Source organism: Schistocerca cancellata, chromosome 6, assembly GCF_023864275.1.
Source record: "Schistocerca cancellata isolate TAMUIC-IGC-003103 chromosome 6, iqSchCanc2.1, whole genome shotgun sequence".
In the NCBI taxonomy this organism is placed as follows: Eukaryota; Metazoa; Arthropoda; class Insecta; order Orthoptera; family Acrididae; genus Schistocerca; species Schistocerca cancellata.
In genome coordinates this window covers 286,421,374-286,443,085 of record NC_064631.1, presented here as the reverse complement: position 1 = coordinate 286,443,085, position 21,712 = coordinate 286,421,374, and the positions used below count along the sequence as shown (strand labels likewise).

Below are 21,712 nucleotides of genomic sequence, written 5' to 3'. Positions count from 1 at the left end.
AGGATAATTTGGAAAATATTTCGAGTAGATTTGCCCACCATGTTATAGTTCTGGGTGGAGATTTTAATTTGTCGGATATAGACTGGGAGACTCAAACGTTCATAACGGGTGGCAGGGACAAAGAATCCAGTGAAATTTTTTAAGAGCTTTATCTGAAAACTACCTAGAGCAGTTAAACAGAGAACCGACTCGTGGCGATAACATATTAGACCTTCTAGTGACAAACAGACCCGAACTATTTGAAACAGTTAACGCAGAACAGGGAATCAGCGATCATAAAGCGGTTACTGCATCGATGATTTCAGCCATAAATAGAAATATTAAAAAAGGTACGAAGATTTTTCTGGTTAGCAAAAGTGACAAAAATCAGATTTCAGAGTACCTGACGGCTCAACACAAAAGTTTTGTTTTAAGTACAGATAGTGTTGAGGATCAGTGGACAAAGTTCAAAACCATTGTACAATATGCGTTAGAGGAGTATGTGCCAAGCAAGATCGTAAGAGATGGAAAAGAGCCACCGTGGTACAATGACCGAGTTATAAAAACTGCTGCGGAAACAAAGGGAACTTCACAGCAAACATAAACATAGCCAAAGCCTTGCAGACAAACAAAAATTACGCGAAGCGAAATGTAATGTGAGGAGGGCCATGCGAGAGGTGTTAAATGAATTCGAAAGTAAAGTTCTATGTACTGACTTGGCAGAAAATCCTAAGAAATTTTGCTCTTATGTCAAAGCGGTAGGTGGATCAAAAAAAAAAAAAAATGTCCAGACACTCTGTGACCAAAAAGGTACTGAAACAGAGGATGATGGACTAAAGGCCGAAATACTAAATGTCTTTTTCCAAAGCTGTTTCACAGAGGAAGACTGCACTGTAGTTCCTTCTCTAGATTGTCGCACAGATGACAAAATGGTAGATATTGAAATAGACGCCAGAGGGTTAGAGAAACAATTAAAATCGCTCAAAAGAGGAAAGGCCGCTGGACCTGATGGGATACCAGTTCAATTTTGCACAGAGTATGCGAAGGAACTTTCCCCCTTCTTGCAGCAGTGTACCGTAGGTCTCTACAAGAGCGTAGCGTTCCAAAGAATTGGAAAAGGGCACAGGTCATCCCTTTTTTCAAGAAGGGACGTCGAACAGATGTGCAGAACTATAGACCTATATCTCTAAAATCGATCAGTTGTAGAATTTTAGAACATGTATTATGTTAGAGTATTATGACTTTTCTGTAAACTAGAAATCTACTCTGTAGGAATCAGCATGGGTTTCGAAAAAGACGATCGTGTGAAACTCAGCTCGCGGTATTCGTCCACGAGACTCAGAGGGCCATAGACACGGGTTCCCAGGTAGATGCTGTGTTTCTTGACTTCCGCATGGCGTTCGATACAGTTCCCCGTAATCGTTTAATGAACAAAGTAAGAGCATATGGACTATCAGACCAATTATGTGATTTGATTGAAGAGTTGCTAGATAACAGAACGCAGCATGTCATTCTCAATGGAGAGAAGTCTTCCGAAGTAAGAGTGATTTCAGGTGTACTGCAGGGGAGTGTCGTAGGACCTTTGCTATTCACAATATACATAAATGACCTTGTGAATGACATCAGAAGTTCACTGAGGCTTTTTGCGGATGATGCTGTGGTATATCGAGAGGTTGCAACAATGGAAAATTGTACTGAAATGCAGGATGATCTGCAGCGAATTGATGCATGGTGTAGGGAATGGCAATTGAATCTCAATGTAGACAAGTGTAATGAGCTGCGAATACATAGGAAGAAAGATCCCATATCATTTAGCTACAATATAGCAGGTCAGCAATTTGAAGCAGTTAATTCCATAAATTATCTGGGAGTATGCATTAGGAGTGATTTAAAATGAAATGATCATATAAAGTTGATCGTCAGTAAATCAGATGCCAGACTGAGATTCATTGGAAGAATCCTAAGGAAATGCAATCCAAAAACAAAGGTTACAGTACACTTGTTCGCCCACTGTTTGAATACTGCTCAGCAGTGTGGGATCTGTACCAGATAGGGTTGATAGAAGAGATAGAGAAGATCCAACAGAGAGCAGCATGCTTCGTTATAGGATCATTTAGTAATCGCGAAAGCATTACGGAGATGTTAGATAAACTCCAGTGGAAGACTCTGCAGGAGAGACGCTCAGTAGCTCAGTACGGGCTTTTGTTGAAGTTTCGAGAACATACCTTCACCGAGGAGTCAAGCAGTATATTGCTCCCTCCTACGTATATCTCGCGAAGAGACCATGAGGATAAAATGAGAGAGATTAGAGCCCGCACAGAGGCATACCGACAATCCTTCTTTCCACAAACAATACGAGACTGGAATAGAAGGGAGAACCAATAGAAGTACTCAAGGTACCCTACACCGTCAGGTGGCTTGAGGAGTATGGATGTAGATGTAGATGTGGACCAAAAAATGTTTTTCTTGTAATGAAGACACTAAAGTGGGGGTCAGTCATGCTGTTATTGCTTTTAATGATCGCAACATTGGTAGCGTGAAAGTGCTACAACATATGGGAATTAATTCTGGAGCAAACTGCATCAGAGAATTTGAATGGATGGACAAGGTTTGCACTGGTAAAGCAGAGTATGCAGCACAGTTGGCCACTATGGAGTCCAGAAAGAAGAAAACAAGAAAAAACTTAAAAAAGATCAAGAGGATGATACACAGTATGGTGCAGGGTGCTTCTGAGTAACTAAAAATAAAATGTTAAGCATATATTGAGTTACAGTCTATTAAAACTTTAAAAACTCTTCCTGAAAATTTACATTTTCTCTTGCATTTTTCCCTAAATCTAAGAAACTACTTCGAGTAGCGAATTCAAATTTTCAGGGAGTAATAACATACGTATCCTGAGTCTTCTGAACTAAAAGAAGAACATAATGTTATGTATAAATAAAATTATTTAGAATAACATACAAAAAAGTACACAAAATTTTAACTGTGCAATTAAAAAATTGTATTTCCAAAAGCAGTGGCTGAAATGCAATTATTGTAAGACTCAGAACATATAGTTTAATGTCCTGTAAAAGTTTCTTGTCAATGGCTACAGTTGTTCCTGAAATACGGGGAAGTTAAGTCACTAAATTTAACATTGTCAGGATAGGGCATTCAAACTCCCCTTAATGCACGTTTTCTCCTTCCTCCACTTGGTGAGCAACACATTTATAGTATTTTCACAACAGCAGTAACTATTTTCTTACAATTTCTTTTTGCAGGCATACCATGTCCCGGGCTTCAAGGGACGTGTGGGATTTATTACCTCAATGAGTGAACTCTTCTGTGACACGTGCAACCGTTTACGGATAACAGCTGATGGCAATTTGAAGGTGTGTCTCTTTGGGAATTCAGAGATATCTCTCAGGTGAGTGATGAAACATAGAATAATTGTGTCCAAGTGAAAATTCATGTGAGGAAACCATAAAATGACTAGAAGACTGACAGACTGATCAGTATTTTACCTTCAGGAGGTGAAATTCCAAAACTTCTTATAGACACATTCGTTCCTCTTGTCCTCACATTAGTGGTGGAGTCCAAGTGATCTTTCAGACCTTCAGAAACTTATCCCTCTTTCCTCTCTCATGAAGGAACTGATAGTTCCAAATGCTGAGTATAGAATAATACTTTCAAACTGTTTGCCATGCTCATTAGGTATGTGGTTGGTATATGGAAGAGATAAACTGCAGTTAAATCCAGCAGGTATGAAATGAGTAATCTTTTCTTGAAGTTTTCAGCTTGCACCCTCCTCCCTCCCAGACATACAAACCAGATACCTCTAGCTAAATAATTTGTGAGTATATATAATTTGCCTCTGTCAACATCATGTTACACTAACCTATTTGTGAGATTGAATTAAAGGAAAGTAATCAGGACTGGAAATTATGTAAAGACATTTTTAACTATGTCCCTAGGTTGTAATAAAGTTAACACAGTATTTCTGTCCATGTGATGGTAACTATGATTCGACAGCCACAGTTGCCGAGCGGTTCTAGGCGCTTCAGTCCAGAACCGCGCGACTGCTACGGTCGCAGGTTTGAATCCTGCCTTGGCTCAGATGTTAAGTCCCATAGTGCCCAGAGCCATTTGAACTGTGATTCATGATTATCAGAGTCTATATGTTCCAAATAAAAATTGGAACTTCATGTGTATAAATGTACAAATTATTAGACAATGGGACCAACAACTGACACTTTTAAATTGATGACTAGACTAAGAGATTAATAATAGGAAAAAAACTGCAAGATACTTGGCGATAAGTTTGTTTCAGGACAAGGTAAGGGGGGTGGGGGGTGGGAAGAATCAGCTCTCTCTTTGTGAGCATACCAGAAATCCTTTATCAACCCAAGGTAAAATAAGATATAAAAATACAGGGTCAAACAATTAAAAACCAAATGACTAATAAAATTGGAAGCTAAGAAAAGTAAGTTCATAGTAAGTAGGGTGAAACACAGGGCTGCAACATATTGCCATTGTTGTTTGATTTGTCTATCAAAGAAAAAAGAAATGGATCAAAACAAAATAAAAGTGAGAATGGAAATGTATCAGAAGCAGATAGGAATAAGCAAGGAACATATTCTTTAATAAATAAATAAAAAAAAAACTGACATGTGAGGCAGCTGTTCCTACAATTTTATATTCAAAGCACAGCAGTCTGTGAAAGCAAAATATTTATGACATTGCAAAAAGAAAATCAGTGTGTGAAAAGTGTGTGTAGGTGAATTGTGGTGAAAGACTGGATATTGGAACTTCTGTTAGGCTGCCCAGTATTAGTTAACTTGGTAGTAAAGGAGCAAGTTTGCAAGGGCAGATAACTGTTTGACTACGTAAAATAGAGTGGGAGTATGGAAAAGCTAGTCCAAGATAGGATGAAAAAGATAACAGCAACTTAAAAAATGAATTGATAAGTTACCATGAACCCCATTCCAATCTAGTGAATGCAGTGGTTGACCATATCTTGTGACATTCGCCTATAAGGCTCAAACAATAATTGCTAAATAAAAATACAAAATGTTGACAAGACTGTATCTAAGCTGTCACTCTCTTTTGAAACAAGGGTGTTTAAACCAACAAACACGCAGGAAAGCAGGGACAACTCGCACAGTAGAGAAGGATGGGCAGTATCATTGAAGGAGTGAGCATAAACCATGTGGAATATGTGTGGTACAAGTAAAGTTAAAAAAAAAAAAAAGAGAGAGAGAGAGAGAGAGAGAGGAGAAGAAGAATAAGAAGAAGAAGAGGAAAAATGTTGATCTGGAAACGAGGAAATAAAAATTTGCCACATGAAGAGACAATATGGTACTGTGCTGATGAGTGTGTACAGGTGGTGATATACAATATACGTTGATAAAGGAACTCTGCATTGGGCCCAGAAGACCACGTAATGCTCTTCGAGAGATGTCCTCTACTATATATCTATGGAGAGATAGGGGGTCAGTATACAACTCTCCAGGCTGTTATCAACTTTCAGAAGTTGAAGACACTACTTCTCACTTAAGTAGCTCCTCAGCTGGAACTACAAGCAGAGTGTACCCTATTCCAGTCTGTCCACCGAGCAGAATTTCCCGGCTCTACAAGGAATTGAACCTGATGCCTTTCTATGGCACGCCTGTGGCATACTGACTGCATAGCTGTGGCAAGAGTCATAATATACACTTGTGAACAATTGAGTTATAACTATTCTGTTTATTGGCGAGAGAGTATGTATATTGCCACTGTGAATGAAACAGTTTAGTGTATCGTAACTGGAATGTATTCAGACCTCGTACTTGTTGTGTGAGAGCGCAGTGTCATAGACACTTGTAGTGTTCGTCTTAGCATGTACTAACCGGTGAGCCTTACTTTCTAGTATTTTTAATTATATATCATTACTGGTGCCTCTGGCACTTTTGTGTTGCAATAGCAATAGCTTGCAATAGCAAACATTGAGTCAACCATGGTTGTTGGATTAGAAGTAGAGGTCAGCTGGGTTGACATTGGGAATAGAGTGATGGGAAGTGGACAATAAGCAGTTATATCGAAGGGTGCATTATTTGATATACACTCCTGGAAATGGAAGAAAGAACACATTGACACCGGTGTGTCAGACCCACCATACTTGCTCCGGACACTGCGAGAGGGCTGTACAAGCAATTATCACACGCACGGCACAGCGGACCCACCAGGAACCGCGGTGTTGGCCGTCGAATGGCGCTAGCTGCGCAGCATTTGTGCACCGCTGCCGTCAGTGTCGGCCAGTTTGCCGTGGCATATGGAGCTCCATCGCAGTCTTTAACACTGGTAGCATGCCGCGACAGCGTGGACGTGAACCGTATGTGCAGTTGACGGACTTTGAGCGAGGGCGTATAGTGGGCATGCGGGAGGCCGGGTGGACGTACCACCGAATTGCTCAACACGTGGGGCGTGAGGTCTCCACAGTACATCGATGTTGTCGCCAGTGGTCGGCGGAAGGTGCACGTGCCCGTCGACCTGGGACTGGACCGCAGCGACGCACGGATGCACGCCAAGACCGTAGGATCCTACGCAGTGCCGTAGGGGACCGCACCGCCACTTCCCAGCAAATTAGGGACACTGTTGCTCCTGGGGTATCGGCGAGGACCATTCGCAACCGTCTCCATGAAGCTGGGCTACGGTCCCGCACACTGTTAGGCCGTCTTCCGCTCACGCCCCAACATCGTGCAGCCCGCCTCCAGTGGTGTCGCGACAGGCGTGAATGGAGGGACGAATGGAGACGTGTCGTCTTCAGCGATGAGAGTCGCTTCTGCCTTGGTGCCAATGATGGTCGTATGCGTGTTTGGCGCCGTGCAGGTGAGCGCCACAATCAGGACTGCATACGACCGAGGCACACAGGGCCAACACCCGGCATCATGGTGTGGGGAGCGATCTCCTACACTGGCCGTACACCACTGGTGATCGTCGAGGGGACACTGAATAGTGCACGGTACATCCAAACCGTCATCGAACCCATCGTTCTACCATTCCTAGACCGGCAAGGGAACTTGCTGTTCCAACAGGACAATGCACGTCCGCATGCATCCCGTGCCACCCAACGTGCTCTAGAAGGTGTAAGTCAACTACCCTGGCCAGCAAGATCTCCGGATCTGTCCCCCATTGAGCATGTTTGGGACTGGATGAAGCGTCGTCTCACGTGGTCTGCACGTCCAGTACGAACGCTGGTCCAACTGAGGCGCCAGGTGGAAATGGCATGGCAAGCCGTTCCACAGGACTACATCCAGCATCTCTACGATCGTCTCCATGGGAGAATAGCAGCCTGCATTGCTGCGAAAGGTGGATATACACTGTACTAGTGCCGACATTGTGCATGCTCTGTTGCCTGTGTCTATGTGCCTGTGGTTCTGTCAGTGTGATCTGACCCCAGGAATGTGTCAATAAAGTTTCCCCTTCCTGGGACAATGAATTCACGGTGTTCTTATTTCAATTTCCAGGAGTGTATTAAGGTTAATTACAAAATGTGAATTGGAGAATTTTTCACGTTGAGCAGAAGTAAGTTTAGAGGACCAGATGTCAAATTACACATGATCAGTGTGAATCCCTATAGTCAGCATGAACACTGGCACACAGAATAATTTATAGGTAGCCTTGCTATATATAAAAAAATCAGATTTGTGCTGAACTGTCACGAACAAATTGTCACTTCTCTGGAATAAATAGACTCTGATTTGTTAATTACATCTGTGTAAATGAAAAATATAGGAAAAGATAGATTTCTGCTTACTGTAAAGGAGACATGTTACATTTTAGACAGGCACAATTAAAAAGGCACTTACACAAAGCTTTTGGCCACAGCCTCAATCAGCAAAAGAGATACAGAGAAACACACACATGCATACACACAGGCAAGCACATGTCACACACACATGACTGCCAACTCCAGCAGCTTGCCCCTAGCTGCTGGACTTGGCAGTTTTTTTTTTCTCTGTGTGTGTGTGCGTGCGTGCGTGTGCGCGCGCGTGGTGTGCTTGCTTGTGTGTTGTGCCTGTGTGCAACTTTGTTTTCTTTACGGTAAATAGTGATCTATCTTTCCTTGCACTGTTGATATTCCTACCTGGAATTTCCATTGTTTAATCAGTGTAAATAAGAAGGACACAGTTACATATATTCTGTCACTTGAAGACTAATACATGAAGTCAGTGGACATTATTTTTTATTGCAGAGGATCTTTGTCACCACTAATTATTAATTTTGTGTGCCAGTTAATTAGACATGGTTTCATCCTTTCCTGGATGTGCTCTTTTTGTTAAATCTTCCTTCAAAAGATCTGATTTACTTCAAATTAATAAATCTGAGTATTCTGAAAAAGGAGGTGCAGCTTACAGCTGCAGTGTGACAATTGATCACAGGGTGATTTTATCACTGCCATATTGTGGGTACCCATGGCTCGAGACACTTATTCTATAAGGGTTTTAGTCATTGGGCTTTCTTGTACCACAGTGTCAAAGGTGTACTGTGAGCAGATTTATTCAAGGAAAATACTATCACAATCAGCAGAATGAACTGCTATGGGCAACAGGATATCATTGACAGGGGTTACCACTGACTAGCATGGCTTTAGCAGCAAACAGGTGGGCCATAACGTAGCAAATGACTCACCAACTCAGTGACAGTCAATAAACAGTAACCATTCATGCCACTGGGAACTGTCACCTCTTTGTGGGGTACAAAGATGCAATCTGCACACTGCTCGTCACAGTTACAAAGATTAGCATTGGTTCGGAACAGCACCAGTGGATGCTCGAAGCATGCAGGAAGGTCGTCTGTCTGATGATTTGCGGTACATATTGCCAAGGTGGCAGGGTGCAAAGTAAGGAGTGATCAAAAAACTTCCATTTGAAGGCTGCATAGTTCAGATCAGTATGCCACACACACACACATATCCATCCGCACATATACCCTGCTTGTGTCTGTATATATGCGGATGGATATATGTGTGTGTGTGTGTGTGTGTGTGTGTGTGTGTGTGTGTGTGTGTGTGTGTGTGTGTGTGTGTGTGTGTGTGCGAGTGTATACCTGTCCTTTTTCCCCCCTAGGGTATGTCTTTCCACTCCCAGGATTGGAATGACTCCTTACCCTCTCCCTTAAAACCCACATCCTTTCGTCTTTCCCTCTCCTTCCCTCTTTCCTGATGAAGCAACTGTGGGTTGCAAAAGCTTGAATTTTGTGTGTGTGTTTGTTTGTGTGTCTATCAACATACCAACGCTTTCGTTTGGTCAGTTACATCATCTTTGTTTCTAGATATATTTTTCCCATTTGGAATGTTTCCCTGTATTATATTATATATCAGTGCTTTCCTCTCCCACAACTATCCTGCAGACCTTGTCCACAAACAGATCTCCCAAGCAATACATTCCTCCCCACCCAACAACAATGTTACTACCCCCAGACCACACAGAAGCATCCCCCTTGTCACCCAATATTATCCTGGCCTCGAATACATCAACTAATTACTCCGCCAGGGATATGACTTTCTCAAGTCAAGCCCTGAAATGAGATCATCCCTTGACAATATTCTCCCCACACCACCCAGAGTTGCCTTTTGCCGACCCCCTAACCTCCGTAACATCCTTGTCAAACCCTAAAATATTCCCAGACCACCTTCTCTACCCAGCAGTTCCTACCCCTGTAACCGACCCCGATGCAAAACCTGCCCCATGCATCCCCCCACAACCACCTACTCCAGCCCCGCTACTGGTAAAACATACACAACTCAAGGCAGGGCCACATGTGAGACAACACGTCATTTATCAGCTGACATGCCTGCACTGCACAGCCTTTTACATTGGTATGACGACAACTAAACTGGCTGAGCGCATGAATGGGCACAGACGAACTGTCCGCCTAGGAGATGTCCAATACCCAGTAGCGGAGCATGCCCTCCAGCATAATTCTAGGGACCTAGGAACCTGCTACACCATATGTGCCATTTGGCTTCTCCCACCCAACACCAGTCCCTCGGAACTGCGGAGATGGGAACTTGCACTCCAACACATCCTTTCATCCCGCCATCCCCCTGGACTGAACCTACGTTAACCAACCTCACTCCCGTTTACTCTTTAGTCTTCTCCTCTTTCCCTTTCCTCTTTAGCCATTCACACATCTTTTCATCCTACATAGTTGCGTTTATCTTTATACTATGTACCTCTTTACTTCTGTATTCATCCTCCTTGGTTTGAAGCTGGCACAGTACTTACAGTAGAATATCTTTGGCTTCCCTCTGACATCCATGCCTCCATCTTTGCTACCCTCCCTGTTTACCTTTCGCCTGTTGCTTCATAACCTGGGTTGTGAATAACTGAATCCACTTTCCCTTCTTCCCCTTTTTTCCCCTCTCTCCTCTCTGATGAAGGAATGAAGTTCCGAAAGCTAGGATACGTCAATTTTCTGTTCTGTTTTGTGTATCTATCGGCTGTACTGAGCTGAGGTAAGTACTGGCCAGCCCCTCTATCTCTTTGTTAGTATTTGTTTCACACACACACACACACACACACACACACACACACACACAGACAGGGTGATGCGTATTAACATTTAAGAACCTCCAAAGCACTGTAGATGACCCTGAGACAAGTAATTTAATACAAGACACATGGGATCACAAATGTTGGATATGATACAAATGTTGGGAAATGTGTCAAAAGGGAATGACAAATGTCACCAGATGATGTACCTTGCCATGCTTGCAGTGGTTGAGCCTCTCGGTCTGTCACACTTGATCATCCCAACCCAAGTCAAGTATTCATATCATTGTGGCTACGGACACACGTGTGCAACTTTAGTGATGGCGTTCAGGATTTGAGTCTTGCATCTGGCAGGCAGTATTTTTTCATTGTGTTAAACAATTATGTATTTATATTGAGGTTTATTATTTTATTTACCGGTCTTGCAGTTTCCTTGATTTATTGCAAAGTACAGTACAATGAAAACCTACCATATTGCGTAACAAGTAGATGAGTATAAACTTCAGAATAGCATCATCGCCATTAAATGACCTAAGTTTTCTTTACTAACTAATGTCTGTAAACAAAAAGAGAAGGGACAGAAGCAAAAAACACAAAATCAGGACTGCTTTTGCTTGATTACAGCAGGGACAATAATTTTGTAACATCTACATTTACAACAGATCATATTTACAAAATGTTTTCGAAATTTGCTCTGTTTGCTCAAATGAAAGTATTGCACTGCTCAATCATTCCTTTACACTCAACCCCGACTGCTGCACATGCTGTGGGGTATGTCATCTGGTTACGTCATATGTTCAGTGTTTCTCACCAATTTTTGGGGTATTTTGAAATGTACAAAAAGGCAAATGCAGAAAGTTATCAAATTTTGCTGCACATTACCTGCGTCACAGAAAAATAATGTATACAAATCTTCTCAGATTTGCCACTGAATAACTTTGTGCAAGCCTCACAATATTTCACCAACACAACTGTTCGTCATCTTCAGGTAGTGGTGGGTCCTGTCATCACTGCTGCAAGATGTGACTGGTGATATTCGCACAGCAGAATTGAAATTTGTCAGGCTAGAAGCAGGAGTACGAATGTGTGGACAGGCACTCCCAGTTGGATGGAAATGCCATTCATAGTAGTTTTGTATCTTCAAATTTAACACATTTTTCGGACAACACAACAACACATATAAGTCACTGAGTAAGTTGACCTGTGTACAAGTCAGCATTCAGTTAAACACTGAGTCTCAGTCTAGCGGCCGCTGCTCGGCTGGCCGCTTAGGTGGCGCAGCTGCTGCCTGGCTGGCAGACAGCGCCGCACGTAGAGGATGTGCATAATTGCGCGGCGGCACTTTGAATAATCGGCGAGTCACAACACTTTTCCCCCCTTTGAAATTGTTGCACTGGTCTTGATGGAGGTGTCCTGGAGATGGCTAATGTCCATAGGCGTTGTTTGACTCGCCGTAAAGTCTCGAGGAGGAGGCTTCCCGTACGGACGGAAGTGTCCCCGATGATAACGGGTCGAGATGACAGGAGACATAGGGGTTGAATCTGCTGGGGCCCCCTGCACCAATCTGCCCGTTGCGGCAAGTCCAGTTGATATGACAGGAGACATGGGCGATGTGTCGGCGTCTGTTGGAGGAGGAGGCGAGTAGATGTACTCTGACAGAGGATGGTCCTCCGGTTCCTGCATGGGCACGTCTCCTGGTGGCATCCGTTCTGGTGCTGGCATCGCGATGACGGTGAGAGGGCTGCGTTGTGAGTATTGAGAGATGCCAAGATCCCGAGCATCAGGTAGAGCCAAAGGTGGTGTGGCGGCATTCGGAACAGGCGTTGCTGGCACCCGAGGCCGAAGCTGGTCCGAATGACGCACTGCAACACCCGTGTCCGTCTGGATTTCATACAGGCGTCTGCCACGGCGTCGTAAGATGCGGCCCGGGCTCCATTTTGGCCGCCTGCCATATCCCCGTACCCAGACGAGGTCGTCGGCGGTGAACCGGCAAAGGGAAGGCACCCGCGGCCGTGAGGTGGGAGGCCGCAGAAGATGAAGTAGCGTGCGGGGCTGTCGGCCATGTAAGAGCTCAGCCAGGCTGTGATCGCCCATGGGGGTGAAACGGTAAGACGCCAGGAACTGGAGAAGCGCGTCATCAGCAGCAGAAGAAGTCAGAAGTTTCCACATCTGACCCTTAAATGTGCGGACCAGTCGTTCAGCCTCACCGTTGGATTGTGGATGGAACTGCGGGGCCGTGACATGCGTAATGCCGTGACGAGCACAAAAATCCACAAAGTCGGAAGAGGCAAATTGCGGACCATTATCAGTAACAAGAGTAGAGGGGAGGCCTTCCAAAGAAAAAATGCGGGCGAGAGCACTGGTGGTTGCCGCGGTGGTAGGTGACATGCAACGGACAATGAAAGGAAAGTTAGAATAGGCATCAATTACGAGGAGCCAATAAGTACCTATAAAGGGTCCCGCAAAGTCAGCATAAATGCGCTCCCTGGGCTTCTCAGGCGAAGGCCACGGTGACAAAGATGACTTCGGGGCAGCGGCCTGTGACGCACAAGGGCCGCAAGCAGCGACCATGTGTGCGATGTCAGAGTCGATGCCAGGCCAGTACACATGACGGCGTGCCAGAGATTTTGTGCGAGACACACCCCAGTGCCCCTGGTGAAGGAGGCGCAAGACCGAAGCACGCAAAGACGCAGGTACCACAACACGCGGCGAAGCATTGTCAGTGGAGAGGAGGATAACACCATCCCTAGCCGTGAGGCAGTAGCGCAAAGTGTAGTAGTTCCGCAATGGATCAGAAGTCTTAGCGGACGGGCGATCTGGCCAACCCTTCTGAATACAGCATAAAACCCGGGAGAGGGTAGGGTCAGAACCTGTAGCAGCCGCCAGCCTGTCCCCAGTGATGGGGAACCCGTCCACAACCCATTGCTCAGCAACATCCAGGTGGAAACACAAAAGTTCGTCCCTATCGAATGCCTGATCAGGACCCATGGGAAGGCGAGACAAAGCATCAGCATTCGCATGTTGAGCCGTTGGCCGGAAATGAATCTCATAATTGAAACGGGACAAGTAAGGAGCCCAACGCTGGAGGCGGTGTGCAGCCTTGTCGGGAAGTGATGTTGATGGATGAAACAAGGAAACAAGCGGTTTGTGATCCGTAACAAGATGAAACTTTGAGCCATAGAGAAAAACACCAAACTTATGAAGAGCATAAATGATGGCCAAAGCTTCTTTCTCAATTTGAGAATACTTTTGTTGGGCATCTGTGAGCGTTTTGGAGGCATAAGCGATGGGTTGTTCCGAACCGTCAGAAAAACGGTGCGCAAGGACGGCACCGACCCCGTATTGAGAGGCGTCTGTGGCAAGAACAAGATGTTGGCCAGGTTGATAAGTAGCCAGGCACGGGGCCTGTTTCAGCATAGCCTTTAATTTCTGGAAAGCCACATCACATGATGCGGACCAGTAAAAAGGCACGTTTTTATGCAACAGGCGATGCAACGGCTGAGCCACCGAAGCAGCAGACAGTAAAAACTTGTGATAGTATGCTGTTTTCCCCAAGAAGGCCTGCAGTTCCTTAACAGATGTAGGGCGAGGAAGGGCATCGATCGCAGCAACAGTGTGTTGAAGCGGACGAATACCATCCCGAGAGAGTTGAAACTCCAAGTACGTGATAGATGCCTGAAAAAATTGTGATTTCTGAAGATTACACTTAAGACCGGCAGTCTGTAAGACATTAAAAAGTGCGCGGAGATTTTGAAGATGTTCTTCAGTGGTGGAGCCAGTGACAATAATGTCGTCCATGTAATTGATACACCCCGGGACAGGGAGCAATAATTGTTCCAAGAATCGCTGAAAGAGAGCAGGGGCGCTAGCAACCCCGAATGGCAAGCGTTGGTATTGATAGAGGCCGAAAGGCATGTTAAGGACCAGAAACTGCCGGGAAGCAGCGTCGAGAGGAAGTTGATGATAAGCTTCCGACAGGTCAATTTTAGAAAAATACTGTCCTCCATCGAGTTTAGTGAACAGTTCTTCAGGACGGGGCATAGGGTAAGTGTCGATGAGGCATTGAGCATTTACAGTGGCTTTGAAATCGCCACAGAGACGAATATCACCATTGGGCTTAGCAACTACAACGACAGGAGAGGACCACTCACTGGAAGTGACAGGAAGCAAGACCCCTGAAGCAGTGAGATGATCCAACTCCCGTTTTACCCGATCACGAAGGGTCCACAGGAATGGGCCGGGCCCGAAAAAACTTAGGCCGAGCAGTGGGTTTGAGCATGATATGAGCTTCAAAGTCGTTTGCACGGCCTAACCCAGAAGAAAAAAGGGACGAAAATGTCGTCGACAAGGAATCCAGTTGAGCATAAGGAATAGCGTCAGAGACAATATTGACAGAGTCATCTATGGAGAACCCAAAAACGCGAAAGGCATCGAAACCAAAAAGATTTTCTGCGGTGCTCTGGTCAACCACAAATATGGGAACAGTGCGAACGATGGATTTGTAAGATACCTCAGCAATAAACTGTCCCAAGAGAGAAATCTTCTGTTTATTGTACGTCCGTAATTGCCGAGTGACAGGGGACAGGAGTGGAGAACCCAGCTGAAGATACGTCTGAGAATTAATTATAGTGGCAGCAGAACCGGTATCCACTTGCATGCGAACATCTCGACCAAGGATTTGGACAGTGAGGAATAACTTCCCTGAAAGGGAAGAAGGGCAATTGACAGACAACACAGAATCAGAATCAGCGTCATGTTCATGAACATCATGTATGCGGTTGGATTTACAAACGGAAGACACATGACCTTTCTTTTTGCAAGTGTGACACACAGCCCAACGTTGGGGACAATCCTCACGTGAATGTTTCGTAAAACACCGCGGACATGAAGGAAGTTGCCGGGGATTTTGCTGCAGTTTCTTAGTGGGTTGTTTATCCGTGACATGAAATGCCAAGAAGTGCTGTCAAAGACGTTTTTCATAATCAGACCAGTCTTCCGCCGTCTCGTCGTAAGGTGGAAAAGGAGGTACAGCCAACGACGAGAAACGCCCCGCATTGGACGCCGCGACGAAATCGCGAATCGCCGCTGTTAGAAGCGTTTGCTGTTCAAGGAGATTTTGCAAGAGCTGCTCGACAGTAGCCATGGAACCCTGTGAGTCAACGGTGAAAAGGAAAAATCCACTACCTCGTCGCCAATTTTTATATCTTCAAATTTAACACATTTTTCGGACAACACAACAACACATATAAGTCACTGAGTAAGTTGACCTGTGTACAAGTCGGCATTCGGTTAAACACTGAGTCTCAGTCTAGCGGCCGCTGCTCGGGTGGCCGCTTAGGTGGCGCAGCTGCTGCCTGGCTGGCAGACAGCGCCACACGTAGAGGACGTGCCTAATTGCGCGGCGGCACTTTGAATAATCGGCGAGTCACAACAAGTAGCCTTCTGCTTATGTGTTGTGGGCAATGACTGCACTTCTGGACACTCGTGTGGTTAAAAGCTGAATTAACTCTCTGCAAGGTGCTGCATCAGGTCATACTTCGGAGGATCTGGTTTCTACTGTTTTAATTTCATGGCAGTCAGTGCTGGATTCTGGGCAGTGCTTAGTCAAAATTCCATATTCCTGTTGGTAAGATTGCCCACCGTATGGATACATGCCTCATTCTTAAAAACAAAATCCTAGAGTGATGATGCTGAGGATAAAATTTCAGTCCTCTTGGGAAACGTGTGGTGCCCTGTATTCAGGCAGTGCTCTGCTACCACTAATTTACTGGGTGGCATTTTTGTCAGCGCTGTTGAACACAGTGTTCTTGCACAATGTGAGGTGTCTGCCCTATGTAAGATTTCCCATAATGGCATCAGATCTTATATATGATCTGTGTTTTCTAAGGTCAAGATTGTCTTTAACTGAACACAAACAATTCCTTAGTTTTGCTGGTAGATGAAAAACACACTTGATTCTGTTTCTCTTAGCGATTCTTTCTATTTTTGTAAACATGCCACTGAAATATGGAAAGAAAGCCATTTGCAGTGCTTGTCTAAGTATCTTCATTTACATCCCTACACTGAACTTGCTTTGCTCAGAATACATTGCAAATCTGTTTACAAGAATAAACATTCTGCTGGAACACTGTTCTTAGGTGTTACAGTTCACCAGGCAGACTGTCGGTATCTGAGATCACGTGTGCTCTATGTGCCAGGGAGTGTAAGACACTACCACATTGTGCAGGGTGATGGCAACTTTTGGACCGCAAATATAACTCTGCGTGTATCAGTTTGCAGTAGAGACTGTGCCCCAGTGTTCTGTCAGCTTTTCTTCTAACCGTGACATCCAGGAATGGTAAGCTGCTATCTTTTTGTACTTCCACAGTGAACTGAATATTCAGATGATGCGAGTGCAAATGCTGCAGGAACATAGGTAGTGTCTGTATTATGTGGGCCACACCACAAATGTCTCTTCAGCATTCTGCCAGAAGGAGGAATGTTGGATATTTACTAAGGGAAATAGAGGATCTCCCATGGGAACACTGTCCACTTGATCAAAGTAATTGGTGTTACATAAGAAATAGGATGAGGTATGCACATGTTTAAACAGCACCACAATTTCTTTCTCAAACTTGCTGCTAATAACCTCTAATGAGGACTGCAGGGGCACTTTTGTAAGTAATGATATAACATTTGAGCTAAATAAAAGATCTGAAAGTTCTAGTTTAAGCATCTTCAGGTATTCTATGAAATCCTCTGAATTTTAAATATGATGGTCATAGTCATCCACATGATAAATTTCAAAGCTGTCACGTGGAAATTGCCAGTTGCATCTTGCAGCAGTGATGGTGGAAATCACCACCACCTGAAGATGCCAAAAAGTTGTGTCACTGAAATATTGAGGGAGGGACTTGCATAATGTTATCTGGTGGGGAACCCAAAGTGTTTTTGCAACAGATCTATCAGGCAAGCCTGAAAATTCACATATACTCCAAGCAGTAAGTACCTGTTGTAAAATGGTCACATTAGTGAGCTTGGCAATTAATTAACAGTTTATCAATAAATTTGGCTTCATTTTGCAAGAAATTGTGCTGTGTTCCACTACTCCCTCTTCAACAAAACTAATGTCAGTTTCTGCTCCACCTCTTCAGCCCGAGATCCTATGTATACTCTTGAGCATTTGTGTAAGATACCTGTTTATTTATAAAAATAAAAGTAACTTCTATCATGACTTTCCCATTCTTGTCCAGTGGGTTTGTTATCCTGCTGTTGCTTACTGCAGACTACAAGATTACTGTTGAAGATTTCTACAAAGTTTTTCTTCCTTTTTAGTGTACCAACATTTCACTGTGTGGTAATTGCCTGGTACTGTTTAACGGGTGTTTTAACTGTTGTTTCAGAGATGCAATACGAAGCAAATGCAGTGAGGATGACTTGCTTGCCATGATTGGGGCAGCAGTGAGAAGAAAGAAGAAACAACATGCAGGTAAGATACATTACAGCAAATGTAACTCTATAGATAGAAAGAAAATTTCTGCTTAACAAGTCATAGCAAACATAAGAGCAAAATAGAACGAAAAACAAAAGTGATAGAACCTGTGTTTTTTGTGTAAAATTGGATTTAATTTTTTATTTAGTATTCATTCTGATTAATGCCCATTGGTCAACAGTACATTTCAGCCCTAGAATTTGGTTCTGCAAGGTCCACCAGATAACCATATATGGCTGTTGTAACTCCTTTAGTGGACTTCAGAAGTTTTCCAGCAACAAATCTTTTTTTTTCCTTTCTTTCTTTCTTTTTTTTCTTTTTTTAAAAAAAGCTAAAATGCAGAAAACATCATAAAGGAAACACTCACAGAAAAGCATCAGTGTCCTTGAAACAATGGAAACTCCAGTAGGAATATCAACAATGTTGGAAAAGACAGATTACTACTTACTGATGAAGGCTGTGGCTGAAAGCTTTATGTAAGTGTCTTTTAATTCTGCCCATCTGCAGCCTAAGGTATCTTCTTTATGGTAAGTAACAGTCTGTCTTTTCCTTCATTATTCATTAGTGTTCTTTGTTTTTATTGCTGTTTAGCAAGCATCATGTGGTATATAAGGGATGCGAATAGCGTCAGATGTTGAATCACCACTCTGGAGGATATGAAGGTGCTGCATATTGGTGTGAGACAGCATTATCTGATGAGAGTTTGAAAGAAACCTCATTGTGGATGTCCATTTGGTCGCCTGGTTAAACCTTGCAACATCTGTATTTTTGGAGTATTTGGATCTGACAGTGGCCTGATGTTGGAAAGTAAGGGCATACTCATCATCAATGTTCCAGTTGACTACATCAGACCACTACAAGGGAGCATCACTGTATAGTGTACTGAGTACATTGTAACCTGTTCACGTCTGTGACTGCCATCTGAGAACAAGTACAGTAAACTCTCGTGCAGCTACACTTTTGGCTAGCTAGATTGACACTTGACAAGTTTCAATTTGCGTGCACCTGGAGCCAAGCATTTGCTGGTGTTTTTTGGCAATCTACTGCTAATCAGTGCACTGGTGCATGTCAAAAGTCCAAGTATCGTCAATTTGTGCGTGTGTTGGTTGAAGCTCTAGTGTGTTTCTTATTCGTATTGCATGGTTTCATGCCACTGCCATCTATTGGAACTCCTTGGAAGTACAGTACATACAGTATTGTTCTATGCAGCGCAACGTAGCCCTGTCGAAACCGACAATTAGAGTGCGCCGCCTAACACTTTCCACTTGTTGTCGGTACATCAAAGCTGAGTGTTTAACAGTGAACGTACAACACCCTGTTGTGTTGCCACGTGGGCTTGGGTAGAACAGAGGAAATGGCATAGATGTATCGAATGCTTTCATTTGATGGCTGCCACAGCCTGGTTTCAAAAGTCAAAAGTTTGTCTAGTGCATCTCGAGTGTTGTCAAGTTGTGCATCTGTGTGTTTCTGATTTGAGGTTTTGTGCTCCCACTATGTGCATTAAAGTGTCCAGAGATAAAAGGGGCCAAAAACCATAAAGGACTCAGTCGAGTGTACGTAAAAAGAACAGTGAACGTGACTACAGGCACGAAACATAAAACGAATGTGATCTTGTTGGAAAAAGAGCTTCACACTTTGCAGAGAATTGATGCTGGTGAGCCACCCACAAAAGTTGCTGCAGAGTAGGAGTACAATTACTGATCAGAAGACAAATCGATCAGGAATTGAAAAATTTTGTTCCATCCAAGCATTGGGCAGTGCAGTGAAATCTTGAAAAACAATGAGAAAAGGTGGCATGAATAAATAAGAGCCAAAGGTGTGTCAGTTTCAGTTCCTCTACTTTGTCACAATGAGCTGATGAGCTGATTGAAGGAAAGAAGCAAGAATTCCTCGGAAGTAATGGCCGGCAGGATCGTTTCAAGAAGCGGCATGGCATTCATGAAATTGCCATCAGTGCCAAATCATTATCTGGGGATGAAGCTGCTACGCTGATTTTAAGAAGAAACTGCACACAATCATTGACAAAGGAGGTTATACTGGCAATCAACTTTACAAATATGATGAAACTGGGTTGAATTACAAAATGTTGCCAACGAAAACCCTTGCCTCTAAAGAAGAAAAAATGGCTTCCGGATACAAAAAAATCAAAGAAAGATTTACTGTCCTCGCTTGCAGTAATGCCACTGGCAATCATAAACTGTGTCTTACTTTAATTGGCAAATCCAAAACACCAAGAGCATTTAGACACCAACCAACCAGCTTTGCCACTGAGGTACACGAATCAGTCTTAAGGCATGTATGAACAGTGCCATCTTCAGAGAGTGGTTCCAGGCAGAGTTTGTTCCAGCTGTAGTAAATTACATGGAAGGAAATGTACTTCCTTGAAAAGCGCTACTTCTTGTGGACAATGCTCCTTCTCACCCAGGTGATCTGCAAGATGTGGATATCAAAGTTGTATTTCTCCCACAAAATGTCACATCTCTATGTCAACCGATGGACCAAGGTATTCTTGAGGCGATGGAAAAACATTCCAGACGCAAGATGCTGGAATACTTAGTAGGGTGATTGATGCTGCCGATGATTTTGTGGAAGCTCTTAAAAAAATCGATGTTTTAAGTGTCATTCATTGATTGCTGAGGCTTGCAATCTAATTCCTCCAGTTCCTCTTGTTAGGTCTTGGAAAAAACTCTTAGATCGTAAGGCGACCTAAGTGGTGGGAAGGAGGAGGCAACACCGAAACTCAAGCTGACATAATTTTGGTGAATTTACTGGAGAAGCTGGTTGTAAAGACACACACTTCGAAGACGTTGAAGAGTGGATGGAAAATGGCATTTTTTCATGTGACTGAGGATGAAATCGTCCAAATTGTGACCGATCATAAAGCGTCAGAAGACTATGTTTCTGATGATGAATCAGAGAAAAATATTCCTCACACATTCTGTTACGAAGTGATCCAAACTGCCCTGGAGTACATCAGCCAACAGGAGGAGACGATTTATCCTGAAATAGTTTGTTTTCAACGTTGGAGATGTATTGTTGCAGCAATAGTTTCTCAAGCAAAAAAACAAAAAAAAAAAGACATTCGTGACTTCGTTACCAAAAAATAAACTCTAATGAAGCATCCTAGAACTTCTATGTCCATAACTTAAAAAGTTTTTTTTTTTGCTTTTCTTGAAAGTTCCTCTAGACAGACTTTTCGTTCCTTTGAGTAATCTCTAGATTTGTTTCATAATATTGTTAAGTAGTTTATTTTTTATTCAAAAGAGTAGGTAATAAAATTAAAACTCCTGTTTTTTCCTGCTGCCAAATAAGGGAGATTTTTTCTGTAAGAATGCTATATAAACGAGCTTTGTTATACAGCATTTAAAAACTTTGAGTTTTCAATCATAGTTTGGTGCCTTTTTAACATGTCAACACAATTTTTTCAGTAAAAAAGTGCAGGGTTATTTGCAACCGTATCAGTAACATTTTACATACCCTACGCATGTTTTACAATCGTATTTCGCAATATTGATGCAATTTGGAGTGTTCACATGTGAAAACAGGGGGACTTTGATTTATCTGAAATTTTCGTTATCGGAACCGACCACCGTCCCGATCATTTCGGATAAACAGGAGTTCACTGTAATAGACTCCTTGCAACATGCTGTGTCATACAGCTAGGAGCAACCAGACTATGGAATTGCCATCCTGCGCATAGGCTGCCATTAATATCCAAGCAAATGACTGCATGTGAAGTGGTGCCATG

At 43.4% G+C, this 21,712-nt stretch overlaps 1 protein-coding gene across 2 annotated transcripts in view; it reads left to right on the top strand.

The window, feature by feature from the left end:
- LOC126088537 (molybdenum cofactor biosynthesis protein 1-like) overlaps window positions 1-21,712 on the top strand; it is a 56,744-nt gene that overhangs the window by 11,481 nt on the left and 23,551 nt on the right. For both annotated transcript variants that reach the window (XM_049906717.1, XM_049906716.1), the window contains exons 3-4: window positions 3,240-3,385; window positions 17,876-17,961. In XM_049906717.1, coding sequence (XP_049762674.1) covers window positions 3,240-3,385; window positions 17,876-17,961 — 232 coding nt within the window. The remainder of the gene's footprint in view (window positions 1-3,239; window positions 3,386-17,875; window positions 17,962-21,712) is intronic.